At 39.8% G+C, this 23,088-nt stretch overlaps 1 protein-coding gene across 2 annotated transcripts in view; it reads left to right on the top strand.

The window, feature by feature from the left end:
• Positions 1-6,136: 6,136 nt before the first annotated feature.
• Positions 6,137-23,088, top strand: part of MYH4 (myosin-4) — a 29,123-nt gene continuing 12,171 nt past the window's right edge. The window contains exons 1-22 of one of the 2 annotated variants that reach the window (XM_003416928.4): positions 6,137-7,207; positions 7,938-8,081; positions 8,446-8,602; positions 9,293-9,320; positions 9,420-9,528; positions 9,944-10,036; positions 10,188-10,251; positions 10,396-10,494; positions 10,612-10,715; positions 12,465-12,603; positions 13,192-13,310; positions 13,412-13,561; positions 14,272-14,442; positions 15,934-16,243; positions 17,785-17,858; positions 18,383-18,470; positions 18,554-18,671; positions 19,006-19,129; positions 19,224-19,360; positions 19,489-19,744; positions 20,469-20,711; positions 21,001-21,177. In XM_003416928.4, coding sequence (XP_003416976.2) covers positions 7,004-7,207; positions 7,938-8,081; positions 8,446-8,602; positions 9,293-9,320; positions 9,420-9,528; positions 9,944-10,036; positions 10,188-10,251; positions 10,396-10,494; positions 10,612-10,715; positions 12,465-12,603; positions 13,192-13,310; positions 13,412-13,561; positions 14,272-14,442; positions 15,934-16,243; positions 17,785-17,858; positions 18,383-18,470; positions 18,554-18,671; positions 19,006-19,129; positions 19,224-19,360; positions 19,489-19,744; positions 20,469-20,711; positions 21,001-21,177 — 3,108 coding nt within the window. In that variant the 5' untranslated portion in view covers positions 6,137-7,003. Of the gene's footprint in view, positions 7,208-7,937; positions 8,082-8,445; positions 8,603-9,292; positions 9,321-9,419; positions 9,529-9,910; positions 10,037-10,187; positions 10,252-10,395; positions 10,495-10,611; positions 10,716-12,464; positions 12,604-13,191; positions 13,311-13,411; positions 13,562-14,271; positions 14,443-15,933; positions 16,244-17,784; positions 17,859-18,382; positions 18,471-18,553; positions 18,672-19,005; positions 19,130-19,223; positions 19,361-19,488; positions 19,745-20,468; positions 20,712-21,000; positions 21,178-23,088 lie in introns of both variants that reach the window. The other variant, XM_010596613.3, reaches the window with a different exon arrangement.

Below are 23,088 nucleotides of genomic sequence, written 5' to 3'. Positions count from 1 at the left end.
AAGAGAAGGCAGGAAGGGACAGGAAAACTGGACGAATGGAAACAGGGAACCGAGGGTGGAAAAGGGGAGAGTGCTGTCGTATTGCAGGGATTGCAACCAATGTCAAAAACAGTATGTGTATAAATTTTTGACGGAGAAACTAACTTGAGCTGTAAACTTTGCCCTAAAAAACAATCAAAAACAAAAAACCACCTTAGGGTCCTGATTCTAGTCTCCAACTTTCACAACCCACATCAAGCACATTAGCTCTACCTTCAAAATATAGACTGGATATGATAATTTATTGTCTTAATTTTTAATCTGCATAAGATGGGAAGCCACTGGAGAGTTTTAAGAAGAGGGGCGACGCAATAGTTCAATCTTTACCAGCCCAGTACATAGCAATTTCAAAACACTTTGGCACTTCTCCATTGGAAGGTATGATCTATGTCCCTTCTCTTTCAATTTTGGCCAACTTTAATGTTGGTCAACCGACTGATGAGTCAAAGTGATGTTAGGTAACTCCCAAGACTGGGTCATAAAAGATGATGCAGCCTCTGCCTTGTTCCCTTAAAACACTTTTAGAACCTTGAGTCACCATGTAAAAACAGCTCGGAGAAACCTCAGGTCAGATATAAAATTCATGTATAGGTGTTCCAGCTAACAGCCAGCATCAACCGTCATCCAGGTGAGTGAGTATCCCCAGGTGATTCCTGTCTCAAGCTGTTGAGTCACCACTAGGTTTTCCAGCTAAGGCCCCAGAGATCGTGGGACAGAAACCGTTGTGTCCTTTCCAAATTCCTGGCATAGAATCCAACAGCAAAATAAGCTGGTTGTTTTAAGCCACTTTCTTTTGGAGTATCGTGTAGCGATAGTAATTGGAACTTGGTCTACATCACCATTATCTTACATCTACATTGCTGCAATGGCCTACCCTTACGACCTACAATCTAGGTTCAACTCAGAAACCAGAATGATTCTTTTAAATCTTCCGTCAGATTATGTAACTCACTTCTTAACAGCTCCCCATCTCACTCAGATTAAAAGCCAAGGTCCTTATATTGTCCTACAAAGCCCTCTATTATCTGGCCCTCCCTCCGTCTTTGATCTCATCTCCTACCACTCTCCCCTCCTTGCCCATTCTGCTTCTATCACAGGCCTTCCTGTTGTTCTGTGAACGCCGTAGGTATATTCCTACCACAGGGTCTTTCCACTTTCCATTCCCACTGCCTGAAATATTCTTCCTCCAGATAACCATATGGCTTGCTCCTTCACATCCTTCAGACTTCTACTCAACGGTCACCTTATTATAGAAGCTTTTCCAGATCACCCACCTTTCCTCCTGCTTTATTGTTCTCCATAGTGCGTAACCATAAGACATACTGCATATTTATTTATTTGTGTATGTCCACTCCCTTTTGATTGAAATTGCCATGAGGGTATGGGTGCTGCCAGTTTTTGTTAAAATAGTGGCTGTTACATAACAGACATTTAATAAACATGTATTGAATGAATGAGTGAGCGATTGTACCCACACACTGGAATGAGAACTATGTACAGTATATAACCTCTTTTCAGCAGTGATGACCCTTTGGAATCCCACAGAAAATTAAAGGAAGACAAACACCAATATGACTTTCTGAGTCTCAAGGGATTTTTTATTAATGTCTTGCTAGACATGATGGACACCACAGAAGCTAGGACATGAATATTTTCACTCCAGTTCCCAAATGTATCTTTTGAACAAAAATTATATAAGAAAAAATAATAACAAGAAAAATAATCTTGCTCATTGGACATTTCCTAACCACCATCTATCTTCAGCCCTTTGCTACCTCTTTAACTCCCAGGGTATATTCAGGAGGTGTCAGTATGCCACTGTGAACTTTACCTCTAGTTAAGAAATGTTGGCCTCAGTGCCCCCCTGTCATGTCCCACTCATAAACTCCAAAGGACCCAACTCTGGTCCTTTAAGTATTGCTTGGGTCCTATATAGCATATCCTTGGTCAACAGATCACCTAAATATTGAAATTACAGATAGTAAGAATAATAATGATGACTGGTTGAATGGACACAGGGAACCCAGAGTGGAAAGGGGGAGTGTGCTGTCACGTTGTGGGGACTGCAACTAATGTCACAAAACAATATGTGTACAAATTTTTGCATGGGAAATTAACTTGAGCTGTGAATGTTCATCTAAAGCACAACAAAAAAACAATAAAAACAGACACTAAGTGCTGTACACTGTTCTAAACATTATACACATATATAGACATAAAAACTACAGAGATGAAATAAAGCATATATAATCTCATATATATAATTTTTTATATAATAATTATATAAGCTAATAATGTATAATAATTACATATGAGCTTATTTAATTAATACAACCCTATAAGGTGAAGAGAACATTAAACTTTCACCAGGTTTATCTTTTTAGTGGATGGAGAAGTACAAAATCACAGAAGCCTATATTTCCTAATCTGGAAGAATAATGGAGTCAGGGGGGTGATACTAAAGAGATAAGTTTTTATCCAGACTGCTTAAACACAGCATTCAAAATAACTCTCCTAATTTAGATTGAAGTTACCCTTCACACCCATACCTAAAAAAAAAAAATCATAGAGAACCACACAAATAAAGGAGACTTGGTATTCATTTCCCGTATTTCCTAATTAGACAACCCTTAGACAAAAAGGCCTATGGGAAATGTCTACTCTCTCATTCAGCGTGACTTCTCTTCTCTCCTGTCCACATTCTTCGAGGTTCTCTGATCCAATCCTGGTGGTCCAGGCCAGTCTCCACTAGAACATTAGAGCTTTCAAGATATGAATAGTCAGTCTATCTGCAAATAGTGAAAGTTCTGACTTCTAGTCCTCGTTAGTTATAGTTCCGTAATTGAGCTTTTGTGTCTTGGTCTTATCCATATTTTTGTTTCATCTTTCAATTCTGAAAGTAGTATGTGTGTTTAAAAAATACTTATTATACCTATAATTTAGATATTAAGTTCCAAAAGAAGTAAAAATAAATGCGTTGTGAAAATCTTAAACGAGAAAAACCAGGAGAGGTTTCTTCTTTCTGGCTTAGAGCCTAACGCTTGGTGAAATCACTAAGCTTCAGTGAGTCATTTCCATGGAGATTAAAAAAAAAAAAAAAAAGGCCTGATGGACTATTCCACATTGTTATACCGAAAGAAACAAACAAGTATAAAAGATTCAATCTGCTAATGTGTTAAAGAGAAATTCTGAATCAATAGGGTGTGCACAAACAGTGACCTCATTGATCGGTAATTTAAGCTAGCAGATGATAGCTGAAAATATCACACCAGATCTTAGGGATACAGGTACAGTAGGTAGATTTCCTGTCATATTTACAAACAGCTGTGTGGGGCAAAAACACCTAAACCCAGTTTACGAGCATCATTGGCATATATGATGGCCCACCCATCCTCTCAATCCCCACGTCTTTCTTTCCACCTTAAACAAAAATACGCAGTACCCACCTCATCGGAGCTGCTAGTCCTGAGGATTGGTCCCACGTGCCAGGAATGCATGTTTGTGTCTCCTTCCATTACGCAGTGGAAACTTGCCTGGAACACCCTGCTGTCCCCTCAGTGAAAACACACAAGCTGGCAGTATCCATGGCAAGTCCTCCAGAAATGGAACAGAAGTGTCTATTCTAAATCCCTTACGACTCCCCCCACTAGTCTATCACCACTGCCTAATTTGAAAACTTGCTTTCACCTTCTTGGTCTGACTTTCAGGTCGTGAAAAAAAAAAATCTATCATCAATCTTTTTAAAATCCAGACCCTGGCTAGGAATTGTCTTCCTTAATATCTACAACTAAAAACTAGCTGCTTCCAATTTAGTGTTTCAGATCTAAACTTCATCCCAAATAGACTTCTTAACAGCTCTAAGTGCTAACAGATCAATTAGTCCCAAACTCCTCATGCCAGGCAAACCAGTTTTATTGGCAGGAGAGTAACTGGGAACCTGGCTTGAGTTCTGTGAGGAATGAGGCGACAGCCAGGCTGGACAAACAGCCTTAGAAGCCCTGAATCCCCATCCCCTATCAAATGCCTATAAAGAGCTCTCAATCATCCTCTGTCAAGTCGTTTACAGGTGACAAAAAATATTTCTAATTATATCCATTCAGAGCCACAGTTGGTGAATATTGTGCAAAGAGATTGCCAAAAATGGTTTTGCCAAGTAGGGTCCCAGCTAGGACAGCTGAGGTGGCTGCTGTGTTCGCAGAATGTTCTCCATAAAAGTGGAGCTGAGATGCCTCTGCCCTGTCCTTCCTCAAAATTCTCAAAGGTATGTATAAGTGAAGTAACACCTGGCTGGTTTTACAGTCCTAATGGTAATGATTTGTCATCTAAGGGAGATGGTTACTGTTTCCCAAGTTACAATTTTTTTCTTTCCAACATTCCTAATGATGACATGGTACAAACATAGTTATTAGCATTTTGTGATTAAATGGTGGGGGGGGGAGAGAATCCCACATTCTCTTGTTTTTGTTTTTTTCTTCCAACAGCCTCTGCTTTGCACCTGCCACCTTCTTCATCAGGTAACAGAAGAGGTAAGAGTAATTTATTATCGCACTCTAAAGAACATCTTAGTGAGCTACCACTTTATTTCCTAGCTTAGTATTAGGGATAGAATATAAGGAGCAGCCATTCTTTAAAAATAACTTCACATGAAATTTTGACTTTTCAGGCTATTTTATGGAACTTCAGAAAGAACACAACCATCACACGTAATAAAATGCGGACTACTACCCCAACTTAAGCCATAAGGCTGTATCAGAGAGACAGCCTGGTACTATCAACAATCTGTTGATCTGGCAGTCAACATTTCCAGGTGCCATTACGGGCCTTTCACTGCCTCTAGCTGCCTGAGTCATTCCAGTTGACTTTTACGTATCTTGAAGTACAGTGTGTTGCAGTGGAATTAGCACTGAACCTGGACGGGCTCATGTCCCAACACTGCCGCTTAACCACCTCTGTGACACTTAATAACCCTTCAACTTTCTGGGCCTTAGTTTCCTCACCAGTAAAATGAGGAGGCTGGACTCCAGTTGACTGCAAAGGGCCTTCTAGCTCTTGGCGTCTATGATCTCAGTCACTGGTTTCCAAGGACTTCTTTAGAGAATCAAAACATTTTTAATGGACTTCCCTCCAATTCCACGTTAGGACCTGCATTTTTAGTATTATGTGAAGAACATACATAATGATGAAAATCTACTATAAACTTAATAATCACTTTAAACGAATTCATTAATAAACCAGAACTAGTTGCCTTTGAGTCTGAATCATGGCGACCCCGTGTATGTCAGAGTAGAATTGTGCTCCAAGGGGTTTTCTACATCATCTATATTAACTTGGAAAAGAACAGAAAACATAGTGCTTATGGGGAAATGTTGCTTGTTCACAGTTGAGGCAATTATCACCAAGTATGCCAAGTATGTGGACTCAAGGACTCCCGGTGACAGCTCTGAGACTTATCGGGGGACTATAATCTACAAGTTGGGAAACTATTGCTCTAAGACCTAAGCTGAGAAGAGTAGCATCCTTTCTGTGTTTTATGGACAGACTGTGTTAGAGTATTCGCTACATGGTAGTGCTTTAATCATTAATCCAAAATCGCCCAGCATAAAAAGAAACAGAAATAATGTAAAATAATAACATTTGAAAAAAATAACATTTGATGTTTCAATACCTATCCCTAACAATGTATCTAAATTTTACTCTATCATTAAGAAACTTTCATAGGTGTGAACTGGAGATATAATAGGTGGCAAATTCCATATCTAACATTCTAAATCAAAAGAAAGTTTAATGCATATAAAAAAGAACCCAGACTTTTTCTAGAAAGCCTACAAAAGCTTGAGGACTTTCTTGTTGTTCTTGTGAGCAAACAAGGCATCGCTTTCCATAAACCATCCCTCCTTCTGCTCCACAGAGGTCCCTTTTTTATGACACTGGACACTTATTCTATCCTTGCCATCAGGGCAACGGGACTTATTTTCTCCTAATGAATTTTTCAGTGGGAAGTTTTTTAAGTTCATTTTGGCTTGAAACTTTAGACTGGTTATCCATTTCAGAAGATATTTAGAGAGTTGGTATTTTTTAAAAGAGAGGAGAGGGGGAGAGAGAGAGAAAGGCATAAATAGAAACCTCAAACAATAAGAATCAGATAAAAAAAAATTGGCATGCTGAAATCTGGGTAAGGACAGAGAGAAATATAGACTAAAAATATACCAGCGTTAGGGAATTTTATTAAAAAAACTGAGATCTTGTTTTTCTCCAAGAACCTGCTAAAATATTTTTGTTTAGATAATATCGCTGACTTTCAAGCAGTTTAAGAACTGATAATACTTAATTTTTGACTCAAGACAAAAGCATTTGTTGGCTTCTCAGTTGTCCTGGTATATTTTCCCCCTGACTCACTTAATACTTGTCAGTTAATTAGAAGTTCAATCGTGGTTGTTAGGTGTTTTGAACAGATGTAACTTTTTATACACCCAGTATTGAAAAAAGGACATAATGTGGGACAGGAGGAAAATTTGTCTAAGTATTTTGAGGTTTTAAAATAGATTTCATTTAGATTGCCAAGTAATTCGAGGAAGTTTGCATTTCTTTGTATTATCATGATGTCCCCCCTCGGCCCCCCCAAAAAAGGTGAGGGGTAGGGGGAGGAAAGGAAAGAAAAGCAAGCAGAAGAAGAAAAGATTCTGAACACACTTGGGGCACCACAAACGTTGCTGACTGAAATAGCAACTCCTCAACCAAGGCTTACAATACAGAGGATGGGATGGAGGCTTAAAACATCACAAAAATTAAGTTACTAACACGGGTCTTTCAACTCAATATTCTGATCTCTCAGCCCCTTTATGCAGTTCCAGGAGCGGGCCCTGAAGGCAAAGGTGAGGAAATAAACATGGCAAATGAAGCATCGTTGGGCTTCACCTCTTCTCTCTAGGTACACCTGGTGCTGCGTTGCCACCAACCCACAGCCATGAGTTCCGACGCGGACATGGCCGTTTTTGGGGAGGCCGCTCCTTACCTCCGAAAGTCTGAAAAGGAGCGCATTGAGGCTCAGAACAAGCCTTTTGACGCCAAGAACTCTGTCTTTGTGGTGGATGCTAAGGAGTCCTATGTGAAAAGTACAGTTCAGAGCAGGGAAGGAGGGAAAGTGACAGTAAAAACTGAAGCTGGTGCTGTAAGTAATATAGAAAGAGGGGAGGGGAGGGGACATATAACTTTCTCAGTGGTGTCACTAGGGTTGGTGTCACCCAGTGCGGTAACTCATAGTGTCACCCCCCATGGACCTTCTCCTGTACCAGACCATACAGAATCCTTAGTAATGTTTTTTGTACTAATGTTACTTGTAAATCGTCTAATTCTCATCTATCGCTCCTTCTTTTCCTTTAATTACTACTTTGTTCTCAAAAAAGTTACTGATACAGGTTCACAAATACTAATTTACACTAATTTTATTGTAGCTAAAACACCAGAACATTTGACAAAATCAATGACCACACAAACACTGGCAGCAATAGAAACAGCAGCCCGTGCTTGTAGGGTGTGCAGAGGAACCACAGGATTCCAGGCGTCACTGTAACCGGGGAATAACGACAGCTCTGATCTGAGCACACTAGAAGGTTCAAAGAGTAACTCGGCACCGGGTTTTAGCCTTGTAGGTATACTGATACATGTCAGCTGGGCTTGTGAGAATGTTTTTGTTGTTATAACTAACTACAAAGATATTTCTGTAAAAATAATAAAGTCCCGCTGAAACACTGCACACAAATTTTAGAGACAGTCATTTCGGTGTCATCCCCTCTGACAGTGTCACCTGGTGTGGTCTGCACCCCCCTGGACCTCCTAGTGATGCCACTACCTTTTCTACTACTTAGTTGATACCCGCTGGCTCCTTCTTTTCTTAATAGACCCTCACAGTTAAGGAAGATCAAGTCTTCTCCATGAACCCTCCCAAATATGACAAGATCGAGGACATGGCCATGATGACTCACCTGCACGAGCCCGCTGTGCTGTACAACCTCAAAGAGCGCTATGCAGCCTGGATGATCTACGTGAGTGCCCCCCTCGACATTGTTTTTCACAAACTCCATGTGCTGTGTTAGTGAATACATTCAAGGCATTATTCCCAGTTTTTTCTATTGCAATATTATGTTAAGGCCAGTCATTTGGTTAGTATTACCAACTGTGATGTACTTGCAGACATACATGTGAAAGGCCATCTATTAAATACTCAAACGGGGAAACTGAAGCATCTTGTGCAAGGAGGTGTTGGAGGGGAGCAAAAATCGGTGAAACCATTAAGCCTACGAGAAACAACACAGTGCTTGGGTCTCTACCCCTTTGTACTTAGAGAGGTATTTTCAAGGCTGCTTAATGAGGTGACTGCTTATTGAGCCATCCTATCCTTTCCCACAGACCTACTCAGGCCTCTTCTGTGTCACCGTCAACCCCTACAAGTGGCTGCCGGTGTATAACCCCGAGGTGGTGACGGCCTACCGAGGCAAGAAGCGCCAGGAGGCCCCACCCCACATCTTCTCCATCTCTGACAACGCCTATCAGTTCATGCTGACTGGTGAGTCCATAACTACTTACAACTTTTATAGTCGTTTGTTAAATGTATACTGACTACGCAGAAAACATAAGGCTCTCAGTACTTTAAGAATAAAATGTTCAGCACAAACATGATAACAGCAATAATAAAACTGGAGAAATACATTCAGGATAAAATGCACCACTTCCAAAAATACAGGGAATTTTGCCTAGATTTGTATACAAAGATCCAAATTAATTAATGATGATTCCAACTCACAACTAACCAACTCTAGGCACCAACTCTGCATTTTAGTTATACCTTAAGTATCATCACCTTATACCTAAAAATAAGCTTTAAAATCTCACAGTGGTAAGTGAACAGGAACAATGTAAGAAATGTTGAATTGGACAGTATAACATGACAGGATTTTGAACTATCAACTAAGTGACTGAACGGAACCCAAAACTGTTACTCATGCATACCGACAGATTATTCTCATGGACAATACAATGAAACAATGCGTTACATATTCTATCACATTAACGGTAACAGGAGAAAACACCATGATGAATGAGCACATCTTTCGCTACTTACTTTAAAAAGAATGTTGTGAAGAGGGAAGCACAAATTGACACAGTACTTAAAGGACGATTTTGAGTTTACAAGGAGTGATTTCATCTATGTGCTAAGTATGTTTTTTAAACATGATATTTGGTTTCTCTTTCACAGATCGTGAGAACCAGTCAATCCTGATTACGTATGTAGTTTGCATGTCTTGCTTTCTGTTGAGTTTCGATCGATGTAGTGGCTACCACTGTTTCCGATTCTTACTTCTTCTTATGTTTGGACTGGACAGCGGAGAATCCGGGGCAGGGAAGACTGTGAACACCAAGCGTGTCATCCAGTACTTTGCAACAATTGCAGTTACTGGGGAGAAAAAGAAGGAGGAACCCGGCAAAATGCAGGTGAGTCTGACATTAATCTGAGGACAAGAGGGAATAATTGTTTTTCAAATTTTGACGACGGTATTTCAGAACCATAGAACACAACTGCGTGCGATGCTAGAATTCAGAAAATAATATTTGGAAGGGCTTGTGAGATGGAGAGGGACAGGACAATGTATTGGCAGGTTTCATGGGCAAAAGTTCTCACAACTATTCATAAGGGGCGAAAAGTAGGCCTGAGAGATATACAAATCAAGACCATGTCACTGGCCTCAGTTTGTCCTCTTTCTCACTCACCTTACAAAGCCTTACCCAAAAGTCAAAGTATACAGAGAAGGGGGAAGGCGAAGGGAAGGAAGTGAACGCAGAGGTATTTTATCAGACTGCAACTCATCTTTTCTAGCATTTCTTTAACTGTCTCATAATTTCTCTTAAGGGGACACTCGAAGATCAAATCATCAGTGCCAACCCCCTACTGGAGGCCTTTGGCAACGCCAAGACAGTGAGAAATGACAACTCTTCTCGCTTTGTAAGTCTCTTGTTCTTCCTTCTAATGTGAGAATCAGCACTGGCACTTGTGTACATATGGTATCAATATATTTCCCATCTATTTGGTCCAGAGCTAAAGAAGTATGTTCTGCCTTTTAATACATACAGTAATCCTCTTTTACCTTTTTAAGGGTAAATTCATCAGAATCCATTTTGGCGCCACAGGCAAACTGGCTTCTGCAGATATTGAAACATGTAAGTTACAAATATTAGTGACTTTGAGAATCCTTTTCTTTGGGGTACAAATGGGAAAATCTTATTCTTATTACGTTAACTTTTCAAGCATTTAATTTTTCATTGTGTCCTTTTCTTTCAAATATGCGTAACCTGTCTTTCCAGATCTGCTAGAGAAGTCTCGAGTTACTTTCCAGCTAAAGGCTGAAAGAAGCTACCATATATTTTATCAGATCATGTCCAACAAGAAACCAGAGCTTATTGGTAAGAAGCATCTTTGATTTATACTAAGGAAGAATAACAGCCCTTCCAATAAAACCCTCCAAAATGTTTTTGATGATCAAAGTGACTATCTCTACGTGTCCTTTTCCATGTGTTCAGAAATGCTTCTGATCACCACCAATCCATATGACTTCGCCTTTGTCAGTCAAGGTGAAATTACCGTGCCCAGCATTGATGACCAGGAAGAACTGATGGCCACAGATGTAAGTAATATGTACAAACCAGGAAAAAGCAAATTCGTTTTCCAGTATACAACAGTCTCTTCTATTAGAAAGGGCAGAATTGGCCAAAAAGCTGCAAATAGGGAATACTACCATTCAGGATTTCTTATCCCTGACCTAAAACTACAGGGCATTTCAATGTCCTCACACATGCGTTAGAGAGCTGAAAATGCCTGTAATAAACTTCAGGTCTTTGGCATTCCTTAGCTAATTTTTTTTATTCTTTCTTATCATTTTATATTAATTTTTGTACTCCAATATTGATGTTTCTCTTGAATTTAAGCCAGACTCCAGACCCAAAAATCACAGAAAAGCTACAATATTTGTACATGTTTTGTAACAGGATACAGAAATTCCTATGTTCCTTTATAGTCGGATGTTAACATGAGCTGTATTTCAAAGGAACCTCTGGGACCTTCTGGTCTAGCCCTCTCCCCTCGATGCGGCATTAGCAGAAATGGTTGTCTACCTCAAAAATACCTTTTGGGGGACTCCATGAGCCCTTCTATTGGTTTTTGGAACTATAGATACCCTCCCTTTTTTAAAATAAGGACTAGTACTTTTGGGCTTATTTTCTTACATATACTTTATACATATTTCATGTTTTCTTTTAAATTTCTGAATAGTCAATCTGCTTTAATCATTTTTTATTTTAATACCAGTAGGGATATTCCAACACTCCCAAGATAAGGTTGAAAGTTGCTTGCAAATTGTTTTTCTTTTAAAATATTATTTTCCAAGAAGTCAATAAACTATTTGTATGCATTTACCTTAAAAATATCAGCTTTTACTCCCTATAACTTATTATTATGTTTATATGCTCCTCATCCAAAAGTTATATGGAATTATGAAATGCTCTGTAGTCTGGGAGGTTAAACAAAAATGTAGCAGTCTTGTTCTTAGGCCTCTGTATAATGTCTAGTTTCTGAAGTAGGCAGAGTTAGTGAGCTAGAACTGAAAGGCGATAATCTAGGGAAAGAGGCTTAGGTGGTAAAAGTGGTAAATAAAATACTTTACTTTCTCTGATGCCTGTCCACATAATATAAGCCTTTTCAAAGCTTAACACAGGCAACTGAGAAGAAAATTAAAATCTGAGGGAAAACCAAACACACACCCACGAACTATTTGACTAAAAGGAGAGAGATGTTTCGCCAATGTCTCTTGCCTGCCCAAAACATGACCAGGTTTAATCCACTCCCAGGCTGAGATGTGGCCTGATCTGAGAGAGGCACCTGGAGAAAAACTCAGGGTCATTCCTTTTCTCCTCACATCCTCTTTCCATCTGCATCCTTCATGCCCACAGGAGTGGGAAGGCAGATGGTGATTATGGCTAGGACCATTAGGGGAAGGAGCAAATGGAGAATTATGAGACGGAGAAAAGAAGCAAGGAAAGCCAAGAGACAATGAGGAGCGAGTGCCTGGGGAGCAAGGCCAGATCAATGTGGAGAAATGGGGAAAGCATTGGTTAGGGCATCAACAGTCCTGGCTCTGAGTCCTGGCTGAGTAGGTGTGCACAAGTCACATCACACCTTTACTGTCCACATGGCTCAAACAGGAGGACTGACACGTACTTTCCAATGTTGCTATGTGAATCAAAAAGGTGAGGAATGCAAGTGCCTTCTGGAAACAGCAAGGCATGATGAGGACCAAGGGGGGAGCAGGCCCCCGTGTGCTGAGGGAGTTGGCTATGATGACGATTGTGAAGTGAGCTCATTTCAACTCTTTCAACAGAGTGCTGTGGACATCCTGGGTTTCACCGCAGATGAAAAGGTGGCCATTTACAAGCTCACAGGGGCTGTAATGCATTATGGGAACATGAAATTCAAGCAAAAGCAAAGGGAAGAGCAAGCTGAGCCAGATGGAACTGAAGGTAACACTCCCTGTTGGTATCTTCCGGTTGACAGAACTGACACCATCAGCCCCTCGGGAGCAGGGATCATGGTTTTGCATTCCTTGACCTATCTAATGAGGGGAAAATAATATTACAGAAAAGAAATGACACTGTTTGCCGTTTTACATGACTGAGCAGACCTGTGGAGATGTGATGTCTGCCCATTCCATACTTCCGTTGATTTTTTGTAAGCTATATTTGCTATTTGATTCAAACATTTTTAACCCATTTTATATACAGAAAAATAAAATGAGTGAATAATCTGTGTGCACACTGCTCTTTAGGTTAGGGTTTCTCAAACTATTTTTGTCTGTGATCTACTTTAGCTACATTTTAAATATCACACAGAGCATCTAGTCCCCAAGCTCCAAATTATCTTTGCCACAAATGACTAAAGTGAGCAGTGCACAGTGTTCAGTGAACGGTGAATACTTTTAGAGCAATAATAAACAAATGGCAGATGTCGCCACATTGGCATGGATTACTCTTTGGGAAAACATTTTTTCTTTGTCATCATCATTCACATTTCAAGTTGTGTAAGCCATCGTTCTCCTCTTTTTCATGCAGTTGCTGACAAGGCGGCCTATCTCCAGAGTCTCAACTCTGCTGACCTGCTCAAAGCCCTCTGCTACCCTAGGGTGAAGGTTGGCAATGAGTTCGTCACAAAAGGCCAGACTGTGCAGCAAGTAAACATGATTTAAGCCCCATGATTCATTTGAACCACGGGAGACTCAAGGGTTCATCATTGTTTCGAACTCAAAAACCTAACCTACCACTCTTCTTGCAGGTGTACAACGCCGTGGGTGCCCTGGCCAAAGCTGTCTACGAGAAGATGTTTCTGTGGATGGTGACCCGCATCAACCAGCAGCTGGACACCAAGCAGCCCAGGCAGTACTTCATCGGCGTCTTGGACATTGCTGGCTTCGAGATCTTTGATGTGAGTAGTGAACTGACCGAAGATTACTAACTGCAAAACCACCGGCCATTTGATCGATCTTGTTAGAGGATTCAAAATTATCTTTACAAAAAGTACAAACTGGAATTCATGGTGAAAGAGAGTTTTTGAAGAGATACAAAAACAACAGGGAAGAAAAGAGAGAGAATTTTATTCTTTCAAGTCTGGAGGTCTCAAAGAACGGTCCATGAGAGGCTAAAATATCCCAAATCTATCCTGCATCCAAGCAGATCATACAAACTCTTTTTTAAAGTAAGCTAAGGCAATATTTGGAAACTCTGGTGGCGTAGTGGTTAAGTGCTACGGCTGCTGACCAAGAGGTCAGCAGTTCAAATCCGCCAGGTGCTCCTTGGAAACTCTATGGGGCAGTTCTACTCTGTCCTATAGGGTCGCTATGAGTCGGAATCGACTCGACGGCACTGGGTTTGGTTTTTTTGAAGGCAATATTTAAAAGACATTCTCATTTCGCAAGATTTTGCCTAATATGCATCATTTCATGCAGTTACTTTGGAAAACAAAGAATTTGATGAGTCAACTCTCCTTTGTTTAAAATTAGGTCATATATTAAGAAAACAGTCTGAATGTCTGTAATTTAATAAACCAACATGCCTTAAATACAGAAGAAAACATTAGTAGCTGTTCTGTAGATACAGATACTCAAGTTTCAGTTGTTTCCTACATTTATCCTGCAGTTCAACAGCCTGGAGCAGCTGTGCATCAACTTCACCAACGAGAAACTGCAACAGTTTTTCAACCACCACATGTTCGTGCTGGAGCAGGAGGAGTACAAGAAGGAAGGCATCGAGTGGACCTTCATTGACTTCGGGATGGACCTGGCCGCCTGCATTGAGCTCATCGAGAAGGTTTGTGTAACTTTTCAAGCCTTCAAAACATAAACTTCACTTCAATCCCAAATTTCAAAGGACCAGTCTCTCAGAGCAGTGGCGCTCTGTGATCTGTTACTGATGAATAAAGTGCAGTAGTTCATAAAAAAAAAAATGGTTACACACACACACATACACACACAGATTCAGAGTTATCCCTCTAGTAACTTCATTGTCCCGCACTTTTATTCTTACATGATATCATGCATCTGAGAGAAAGGGGTGAAATTACAGCTAGTCCTCCAGGATTCTAATTAGCCCTGTGATGAGGTACCTATGACAGTGTATTGTGCATGCATCATCCTTCATGTGTGTCAGGGCAGGACACGTCAAGATGTCTGAAAGGTTGGTAAGTTAGCCCTTCTTTCTCTACTCGTGACGACTACTGGATCAATATCATACCTCTCTATGACTTTACCTGAAAAATAACCCCAAATTCCCCATTATCAAGGAGGGGAGCAATAGGTGTATCAAAAATGGAGATGTTCAAGCCCATCAATCATTAAACATTTTCAAAAGTGTATTGAGAGCTCAACACGTACCTATTGATACCAATAAAGTATATGGTTATGTGTGAACCTTACCCTAAGCAATGGGAAGCAGACACAAATACCATTGCCATCTAGAGAAACTTTAAATACTTAGGTCAAAATTCAGAAAAATATGAAAGATACGAGTGTAAAAGCAGACTAGGTCTGCCCAACTTGGAAAATAATATTTTCATTTAGTGATATAATCTCCTTACTATGCATGAAAACGATACAGTCTTCAGGAAAGGCACTGGTATTCTCTATTATTTCCATTTCTGGACCATCAAAATAGTTTTTGGAAGACAATTTGTGACTGAAATGAAATCATCCATGTTGAAATTTCTTTCAATCTTTTCTGTCAAATGCACTACAGAAAAGAGTCAATCTGCTTCGAAAGCAAAGCAGCAAACCTAATTATCGTCATGGAACTCCAGTGGTGGAAGCATAGCTTAAAGTACAAAAAGTTTTAATGATATGACTTCAGACGCACTCTTCCCCTGGGAATGGATCATTTTTAGTGGTTATACCTAATCTCTCTTCTCTTCACACTTGTGTTGTGTCCAGATTTGAGGTGAAGGAAATTACTTTGTCAGCAGGGAAGAAAGTATTCAGATATACATATTTATGGAATAAAGAATTCAGCTTTGAAATGATGCTTCTGAAATTTAATTTTATGCTTTGAACATACAGTTCACCAAATGGCAGAGATAGACCCCCTTTTTCTTTTAACTGAGTCTCCTTAGTAGACATATTTCCCATATATCCTTGGTACGTAATGATTGCTTTGCGTGTCAGTAGCAGAAGCAATAAAATACCTATTTAATTTCTTATCATTCCAAACCTTTTGAAACACTGTATTTTCAGGTTTCACCAAGTCTACAAGCTATTGGAGGGTAATTTTCTGAGGGACTCATAATTATCCCTTTTTTCCTACTCTTAGCCCATGGGCATCTTCTCCATCCTGGAAGAGGAGTGCATGTTCCCCAAGGCCACAGACACCTCTTTCAAGAACAAGCTCTATGAACAGCATCTTGGAAAGTCCAACAACTTCCAGAAGCCCAGGCTTGCTAAAGGCAAGGCTGAGGCCCACTTCTCGCTGGTACACTACGCTGGCACCGTGGACTACAACATTGCCGGCTGGCTTGACAAGAACAAGGACCCACTGAATGAGACCGTGGTCGGGCTGTACCAGAAGTCTGCACTGAAGACTCTGGCTTTCCTCTTCGCTGGGGGACAAAGTGCTGAACCAGGTAATATTCAATAGCATTGATATGTTCCGAGAGTCACAAAAAAATAAATATACTGTTTACCAGAGACAGAATGTAGTTATAGAAAAACCTAACAGTGAGAATACTGACCAATATGCATCCAATGAAAGGAAGTATATTTAACAAGTGTGGTACAGTCCTACACTCATAAACTTTCAGAGCTCAGACTGATACTATGGATCACTTAGTCCCATGGTCTCATTTCACCAATGAGGAAGGAGAGATTCAGAAAGGTCAAGCGACTTGCTCAGGATCATATAACTCATTTTTACAATTTTAATAGCATTTGTTCCTTCAAGGATCCAGCTAAGTTGAAGATGAAGCAGTCCTATGTCAGGGTGCTAGTACCTGAGGAACTAGAAGTTCTGTTCTCTTAAGTAGACCAGAAACACAGGTGACAACGTAGAAGCAAAAGCAACACAGGAAATAAGACTTGCCTGCAGAAGCTCACCTACCTGGGGCCCATGCATGCAACTCTGCCTGTTCTCTGGGGTCATGCACCATGGAGGCATTAAAGCTCTATCCCCTGGGCACTTACTTAAGGGAACAGACTTTGCCTGTTTGGATTAGGACAGTCCCAGACCCCCTCCACACACACACACACACACACACACACACACAACCTACCCTTTTCACCCACAATCTTTTTTTACCCTGAATGACTGTACTGTGAACAGAATCTTATAATTTCTTTCTTTTTCTAAACTTTATGTTTAGAACGGATACCAATTCAACATTTCTACATGTACAATTCAGTGACCCTGATTACATTCTCCCAGTTGTGCAACCATTCTCACCCTCCTTTTATGAGTTGTTCCTCCCCATTAACATAAACTCGCTACCCCCTGATCTTTCAAGTTGTTATTGTCAATTTGATCCCATACAGTTAGTTCTTAAAAGCGCATAATACTCAAGGCAGACCTTTTTTTACTAGCTAAGCTATTCTTTGGTTTTAAGAAGACTTCAGGGGATGTTTTTGGCTTCAGGTTTAAACATAATATCAGGGCAATAGTTTTAGAGGTTCATCCACCCTCCATGGCTACAGAAAGTCTGGAGTCCATAGAATTTGAAATTCTGTTCTGCACTTTCCCCTTTGGATCAGGATTCTTCTATGGAATCTTTGATCAAAATGTTCAATAATGGTAGCTGGGCACCATTCAGTTCCTCTGGTCTCATGGCAAAGGAGATAGTTGTTCATGGAGGCACACATTGCATATCCTCCTCCTATTCCTGACTTTCCTTATTTCTCTGTTGCTCCAGGTGAATACAGACCAACTGTTGTGCCTTGGATGGCCACTTGCAAGCTTTTAAGACCTCACACACTATGCATGAACTAGAAGTTAGAACAGACACACTCTTGATCAATAGTTGAAGGAGGCGAGATATGGAAAGAAGGATGGGGTGGTATACATGAATTAGTGCAACTTTAAATTGCAGAGGGAATTTTGGCAGTCCTGATGTGTATGGATAGTACTTAAACAGCTGTTGCAAATCATTTTAATTTTTCTATTTCATTTTTTCAGAGGCTGGCAGTGGTGGAAAGAAAGGTGGCAAGAAGAAGGGCTCTTCTTTCCAGACTGTGTCTGCTCTTTTCAGGGTACAGTATAGTCCTGATTTCCAACGGAGTACTTTTGTAAAAAAAAATTAATAATAACTGTAAAAAAGAAAGTAATGATGCACTAAAAGACCCTGAAAAATGCTGTCAAAATTTTTAACAAAAATAAGACCCACCGTGTGTTTCTTCAAATCAAACCTTATGATGAATGAAACATTACCAATTGAAGCCTCAAATCTAGCAGATCTGATACTGAACAAATTTCACATGAAACTCAAACCACTATATTCAGTTAAATCTATTCCATATGATCAAAGTCTCAAAGCAAATGTTCTCTGACTGGCAGTCAGAATAATTTACCAACGTTGACTGGTTTTTGTGTAACCCGTAATTTCCTATCCTGTACTCTACCTGTATGGTTCCTCTTGGCTTTCATGATTTGTCTTTCATTGAGATTAAAAAAAAAAAATGTGAAATGGTGGCACGGTCCACTATGGATCATTGGTAGAGGCTCTCACGTGGATGCAACTAGAAATTATTTTAAAATGTTTCATGTGGTTTTATAGGAGAATTTAAATAAGCTGATGACCAACTTGAGGAGCACTCACCCCCACTTTGTGCGCTGTCTCATTCCCAATGAAACTAAAACTCCTGGTAAGATATTTGTGATATCCAAGTAGACTCCAGTATGACTTCTCATTCAACTGTTATATAGAAAACATATCTTTTTTCTTTAGGTGCCATGGAACATGAACTCGTGCTGCACCAGCTGAGGTGTAACGGTGTACTTGAAGGCATCCGCATCTGCAGGAAGGGATTCCCCAGCAGAATCCTTTATGCAGACTTCAAACAGCGGTTTGTGTCTCACTTGTTTATCCTTTATTTTTCCCTTTCAACGTCACAGTCCCTATCAAAATCACCACTTAGTTCAAACATTTTTAAACTTTTCCTTGAAAACTGAAATGCAAATTATTTGAAAGGCGATCATAAAAGAAAACGACCTGGTTTATATTATCAAAAGCTTTTTATTATATCTTCCCTGTTTATGTAAAGCACTGTTTGATTTTTTAACAGCATTTTGTTCTTTAAAACTCAAGTCATGGTCCTTTCATTGATAGCTACCCAGAGTTCTACATTTTTTTTTTTTAAGGAAGAAAACCACATTTTTATATTCTTTTTATTCTGACAGATACAAGGTACTAAATGCAAGTGCTATCCCAGAGGGTCAGTTCATTGACAGCAAGAAGGCTTCTGAGAAACTTCTAGGGTCTATTGACATTGACCATACCCAGTACAAATTTGGTCATACCAAGGTACCACCAATTGAAGTTTTTATCTATCATAATTTCATCATCTTTGGACTTTCTCATGAGTGGAAATAATACATTTTACTTGTTCTTTGGCAAGGTTTTCTTTAAAGCTGGTCTGCTGGGAACTCTAGAGGAAATGCGAGATGACAAGCTGGCTCAACTCATCACACGCACTCAAGCCTTGTGCAGAGGGTACCTGATGAGGGTGGAGTTCAAGAAGATGATGGAGAGGAGGTGAGAGACTAAGCACAAGTCCTCCTCCACAGTTTCATAGTTGAATCTAATGTGATCATTACTTTTGTTGACTGTACGGTCACTTTCCACATTCTTTTTTATTTTCATCATTTCTTGTACTCCTACAGAGAGTCCGTCTTCTGCATCCAGTACAACATCCGTGCCTTCATGAACGTCAAGCACTGGCCCTGGATGAAGCTGTACTTCAAGATCAAGCCCCTCCTCAAGAGTGCGGAGACCGAGAAGGAGATGGCCACCATGAAGGAAGAGTTTGAGAAAACCAAAGAAGAACTGGCTAAGTCAGAGGCAAAAAGGAAAGAGCTGGAAGAAAAAATGGTAGCTCTGATACAAGAGAAAAACGACTTGCAACTCCAAGTTCAATCTGTGAGTATTACACGTTTCACAGCTTAGCCACACCTTATTATCCAATTACTGGCTGACTGGATCTGAGAGGTTTTTTTTTTTCAGTTGAGGTTTATAATAAGCGGTTACCACTAAAACATTGTTTATAATTCAATTTGCCCTTCCTATTAAAAAAAAAAAATTTTTTTTTTTTTAAATACTAAGCCTCAGATCTAAAGAAGCAATAATTGCAGTCACGTATTATGCTGTATATACTCATATTTATATTCATACATAGTTTGGTCAACAGTGAGAAAGTCATAAAAATACCCCTAGATATTTTCTTTTCTTTATAGAACCTTCTCTTAGGTTATTCTCTCCTTAGTAAATATTTTTACACATAAAATAGAAATTATGTTCTTTTTATCAGGGCAGGAAAAAGGCTAAATCAAACTTCCACCTAAATGTGAGAAAACTGGGTATTAGAATGAATATGTAACTTTTCCAGGGTAGCAAAGGTTAATAAATCTCAAATTTTTGCCAAAAGTTTGGTTTTCATGATTTAGCCTTCCACATGTGGATATTTGGAAGAAGTCTGTTACTATACTTAACCAGTAGATTGAAATTATTAAAATTTGGTCTATTTTATTTTTAAAAGTTGGAAAACATGTTGACCAAACTAAGTCATTGAAGTTTCTCCCTCTTAATAAATTATTGTTGTGCACATATAGCTTAGAAAAATAAAAATGTTTATTTCCCACTCTAGGAAGCAGATGGCTTGGCTGATGCAGAAGAAAGATGTGATCAGCTGATCAAAACCAAAATCCAACTTGAGGTCAAAATCAAAGAGCTAACTGAAAGGGCAGACGATGAGGAAGAGATCAATGCTGAGCTGACTGCCAAGAAGAGAAAACTGGAGGATGAATGTTCAGAACTGAAGAAAGACATAGATGACCTTGAACTGACATTGGCCAAGGTTGAAAAGGAGAAACATGCCACAGAGAACAAGGTACAAATCAAGTACTAATATGTGACCAAAGTATTGTAATTGAAAGGTTAACCAAAACTGTTGAATACGAAAGAAAAATACTGTTATATTATGTCTTCTTCTTAGTCTCCACCATTTCCATCTATTTACCCTGACCATCATCTCCTATTTATTTCAGCCACATAGGCCTGTTTTAACTTCTAGTTTCCATGTTCTACCTCAGGCTGACATTGTCCTAAAAAATTACCATGTTATTCTTCAACACAACAGGATATCATTAATATTCCTGTCAACTGTTCAAATCTAAAAGGTGAAAAACCTCACAGAGGAGATGGCAGGCCTGGATGAAACCATCGCAAAGTTGACCAAGGAGAAGAAAGCCCTCCAAGAGGCCCACCAGCAGACACTGGATGATCTTCAGGCAGAGGAGGACAAAGTGAACACCCTGACCAAGGTGAAAACCAAGCTGGAACAGCAAGTGGATGATGTAAGTTTGAAAAACAAAATGTTTTTCTTTGTTGTTTTTGTTAGGAAACGTAGAGTTGGTTCTGACTCATAGCAACCCCATATACAACAGAACAAAACACCACTTGGTCCTGCGCCATCCTCACAATCACTGTTATGCTTGAGCCCATTTTTGCAGCCACTGTGTCGATCCATTTTGTTGAAGGTCTTCCTCTTTTATGTTGACCCTCTACTTTACCAAGCATGATGTCTTTCTCCAGGGATGGTCCCTCCTGATAACATGTTAAAGTACATGAGACGAAATCTTGCCATCCTTGCTTCTAAGGAGCATTCTGGCTATACTTTTTCCAAGACAGATTTGTTCACTCTTTTGGAAGACCATGGTATATATCTTGGTCATCTGGTGCTGCTATAACAGAAATACCACAAGTGGATGGCTTTAACAAAGAGAAATTTATTCTCTCACAATCTAGTAGGCTACAAGTCCAAATTCAGGGTGTCAGCTCCAGGGGGAGGCTTTCTCTCTCTGTTGGCTCTGGAGGAAGGCCCTTGTCATCAACCTTCCCCTGGCTGAGGAGCTTCTCGGTGCAGGAACTCCAGGTCCAAAGGATGTGCTAGTCTCCTGGCTTTTGTTGCTTGGTGGTATGAGGTCCCCAACTCTCTGCTTGCTTCCTTTTTCTTGTAAGATAAATGGTGGTGCAGGCCATGCCCCAGGGAAACTCCATTTACATTGGATCAGGATGTGACCTGAGCAAGGGTGTTAACATCTCACCCTAATCCTCTTTAACCACTGGCTGAGATTAAGATTTATAACACCTAGGAAAATCACAAAATGGAGGACAACCACACAATACTGGGAATCATGGCCTAACCAAGTTGACACATATTTTGGGGGAACACGATTCAGTCTATGACAGTATATTCAATATTCTTCACCAACACTTTAATTCAAAGGCATCAATTATTCGGTCTTCCTTATTCATTGTCCAGCTTTTGCATGCATTTGAGGTAACTGAAAATACCATGACTTGGATCAGGCACACTTTAGTCCTCAAAGTCACATTTTTGCTTTTGAACACTATAAAAAGGTTTTTTGCAGCAGATTTGCCCAATGCAGTAAGTCTTTGGATTTCTTGACTGCTGCTTTCATAGGCATTGATTGTGGACCCAAGTAAAATGAAATCCTTGACAACTTCAATATTTTTTCCATTTACCATGATGTTGCTTATTGGTCCAGTTGTAAGGATTTTTGTTTTCTTTATTTTGAGGTGCTTCAACTCCTCTTCACTTTCAGCAAGCAAGGTTGTGTCATCTGCATATTGTAGGTTGTTAATGAGCCTTCCTCCAATCCTGATGCTGCGTTCTTCTTCATATAGTCCAGCTTCTCGGATTATTTGCTCAGCATACAGATTGAATATGTATGGTGTAAGGATACATCCTGACGCACACCTTTCCTGATTTTAAACCGTGAAGAATCCCCTTGTTCTGTTTGAATGACTGCCTTTTGGTCTCTGTACAGGTTCCTCATGAGCACAATTAAGTGTTCTGGAATTCCCATTCTTTTCAATATTATCCATTATTTGTTACGATCCACACTGTCAAATACCTTTGCATAGTTAATGAAATACAGATAAACATCTTTTTGGTATTTTCTGCTTTTAGTCAAGATCCATCTGACATCAGCAACGATCTCCCTCATTCCATGTCCTCTTCTGAATTCAGCTTGAATTTCTAGCAGTTCTCTGTCGATGTACTGCTGCAACAGCTTTCGAATGATCTTCAGCAAAATTTTTCTTGTATGTGATATTAATGACATTGTTTGATAGGTTAGGCATTCTGTTGGATCACCTTTCTTTGGAATGGACACAAATATGGATCTCTTCCAGTCAGTTGGCCAGGTAGCTATGTTCCAAATTTCTTGGCATCAGTGAGT

Source organism: Loxodonta africana, chromosome 18, assembly GCF_030014295.1.
Source record: "Loxodonta africana isolate mLoxAfr1 chromosome 18, mLoxAfr1.hap2, whole genome shotgun sequence".
In the NCBI taxonomy this organism is placed as follows: domain Eukaryota; kingdom Metazoa; phylum Chordata; class Mammalia; order Proboscidea; family Elephantidae; genus Loxodonta; species Loxodonta africana.
The sequence above is the reverse complement of the archived record's forward strand: the minus strand, read 5'-3'. Positions and strand labels throughout refer to the sequence as shown.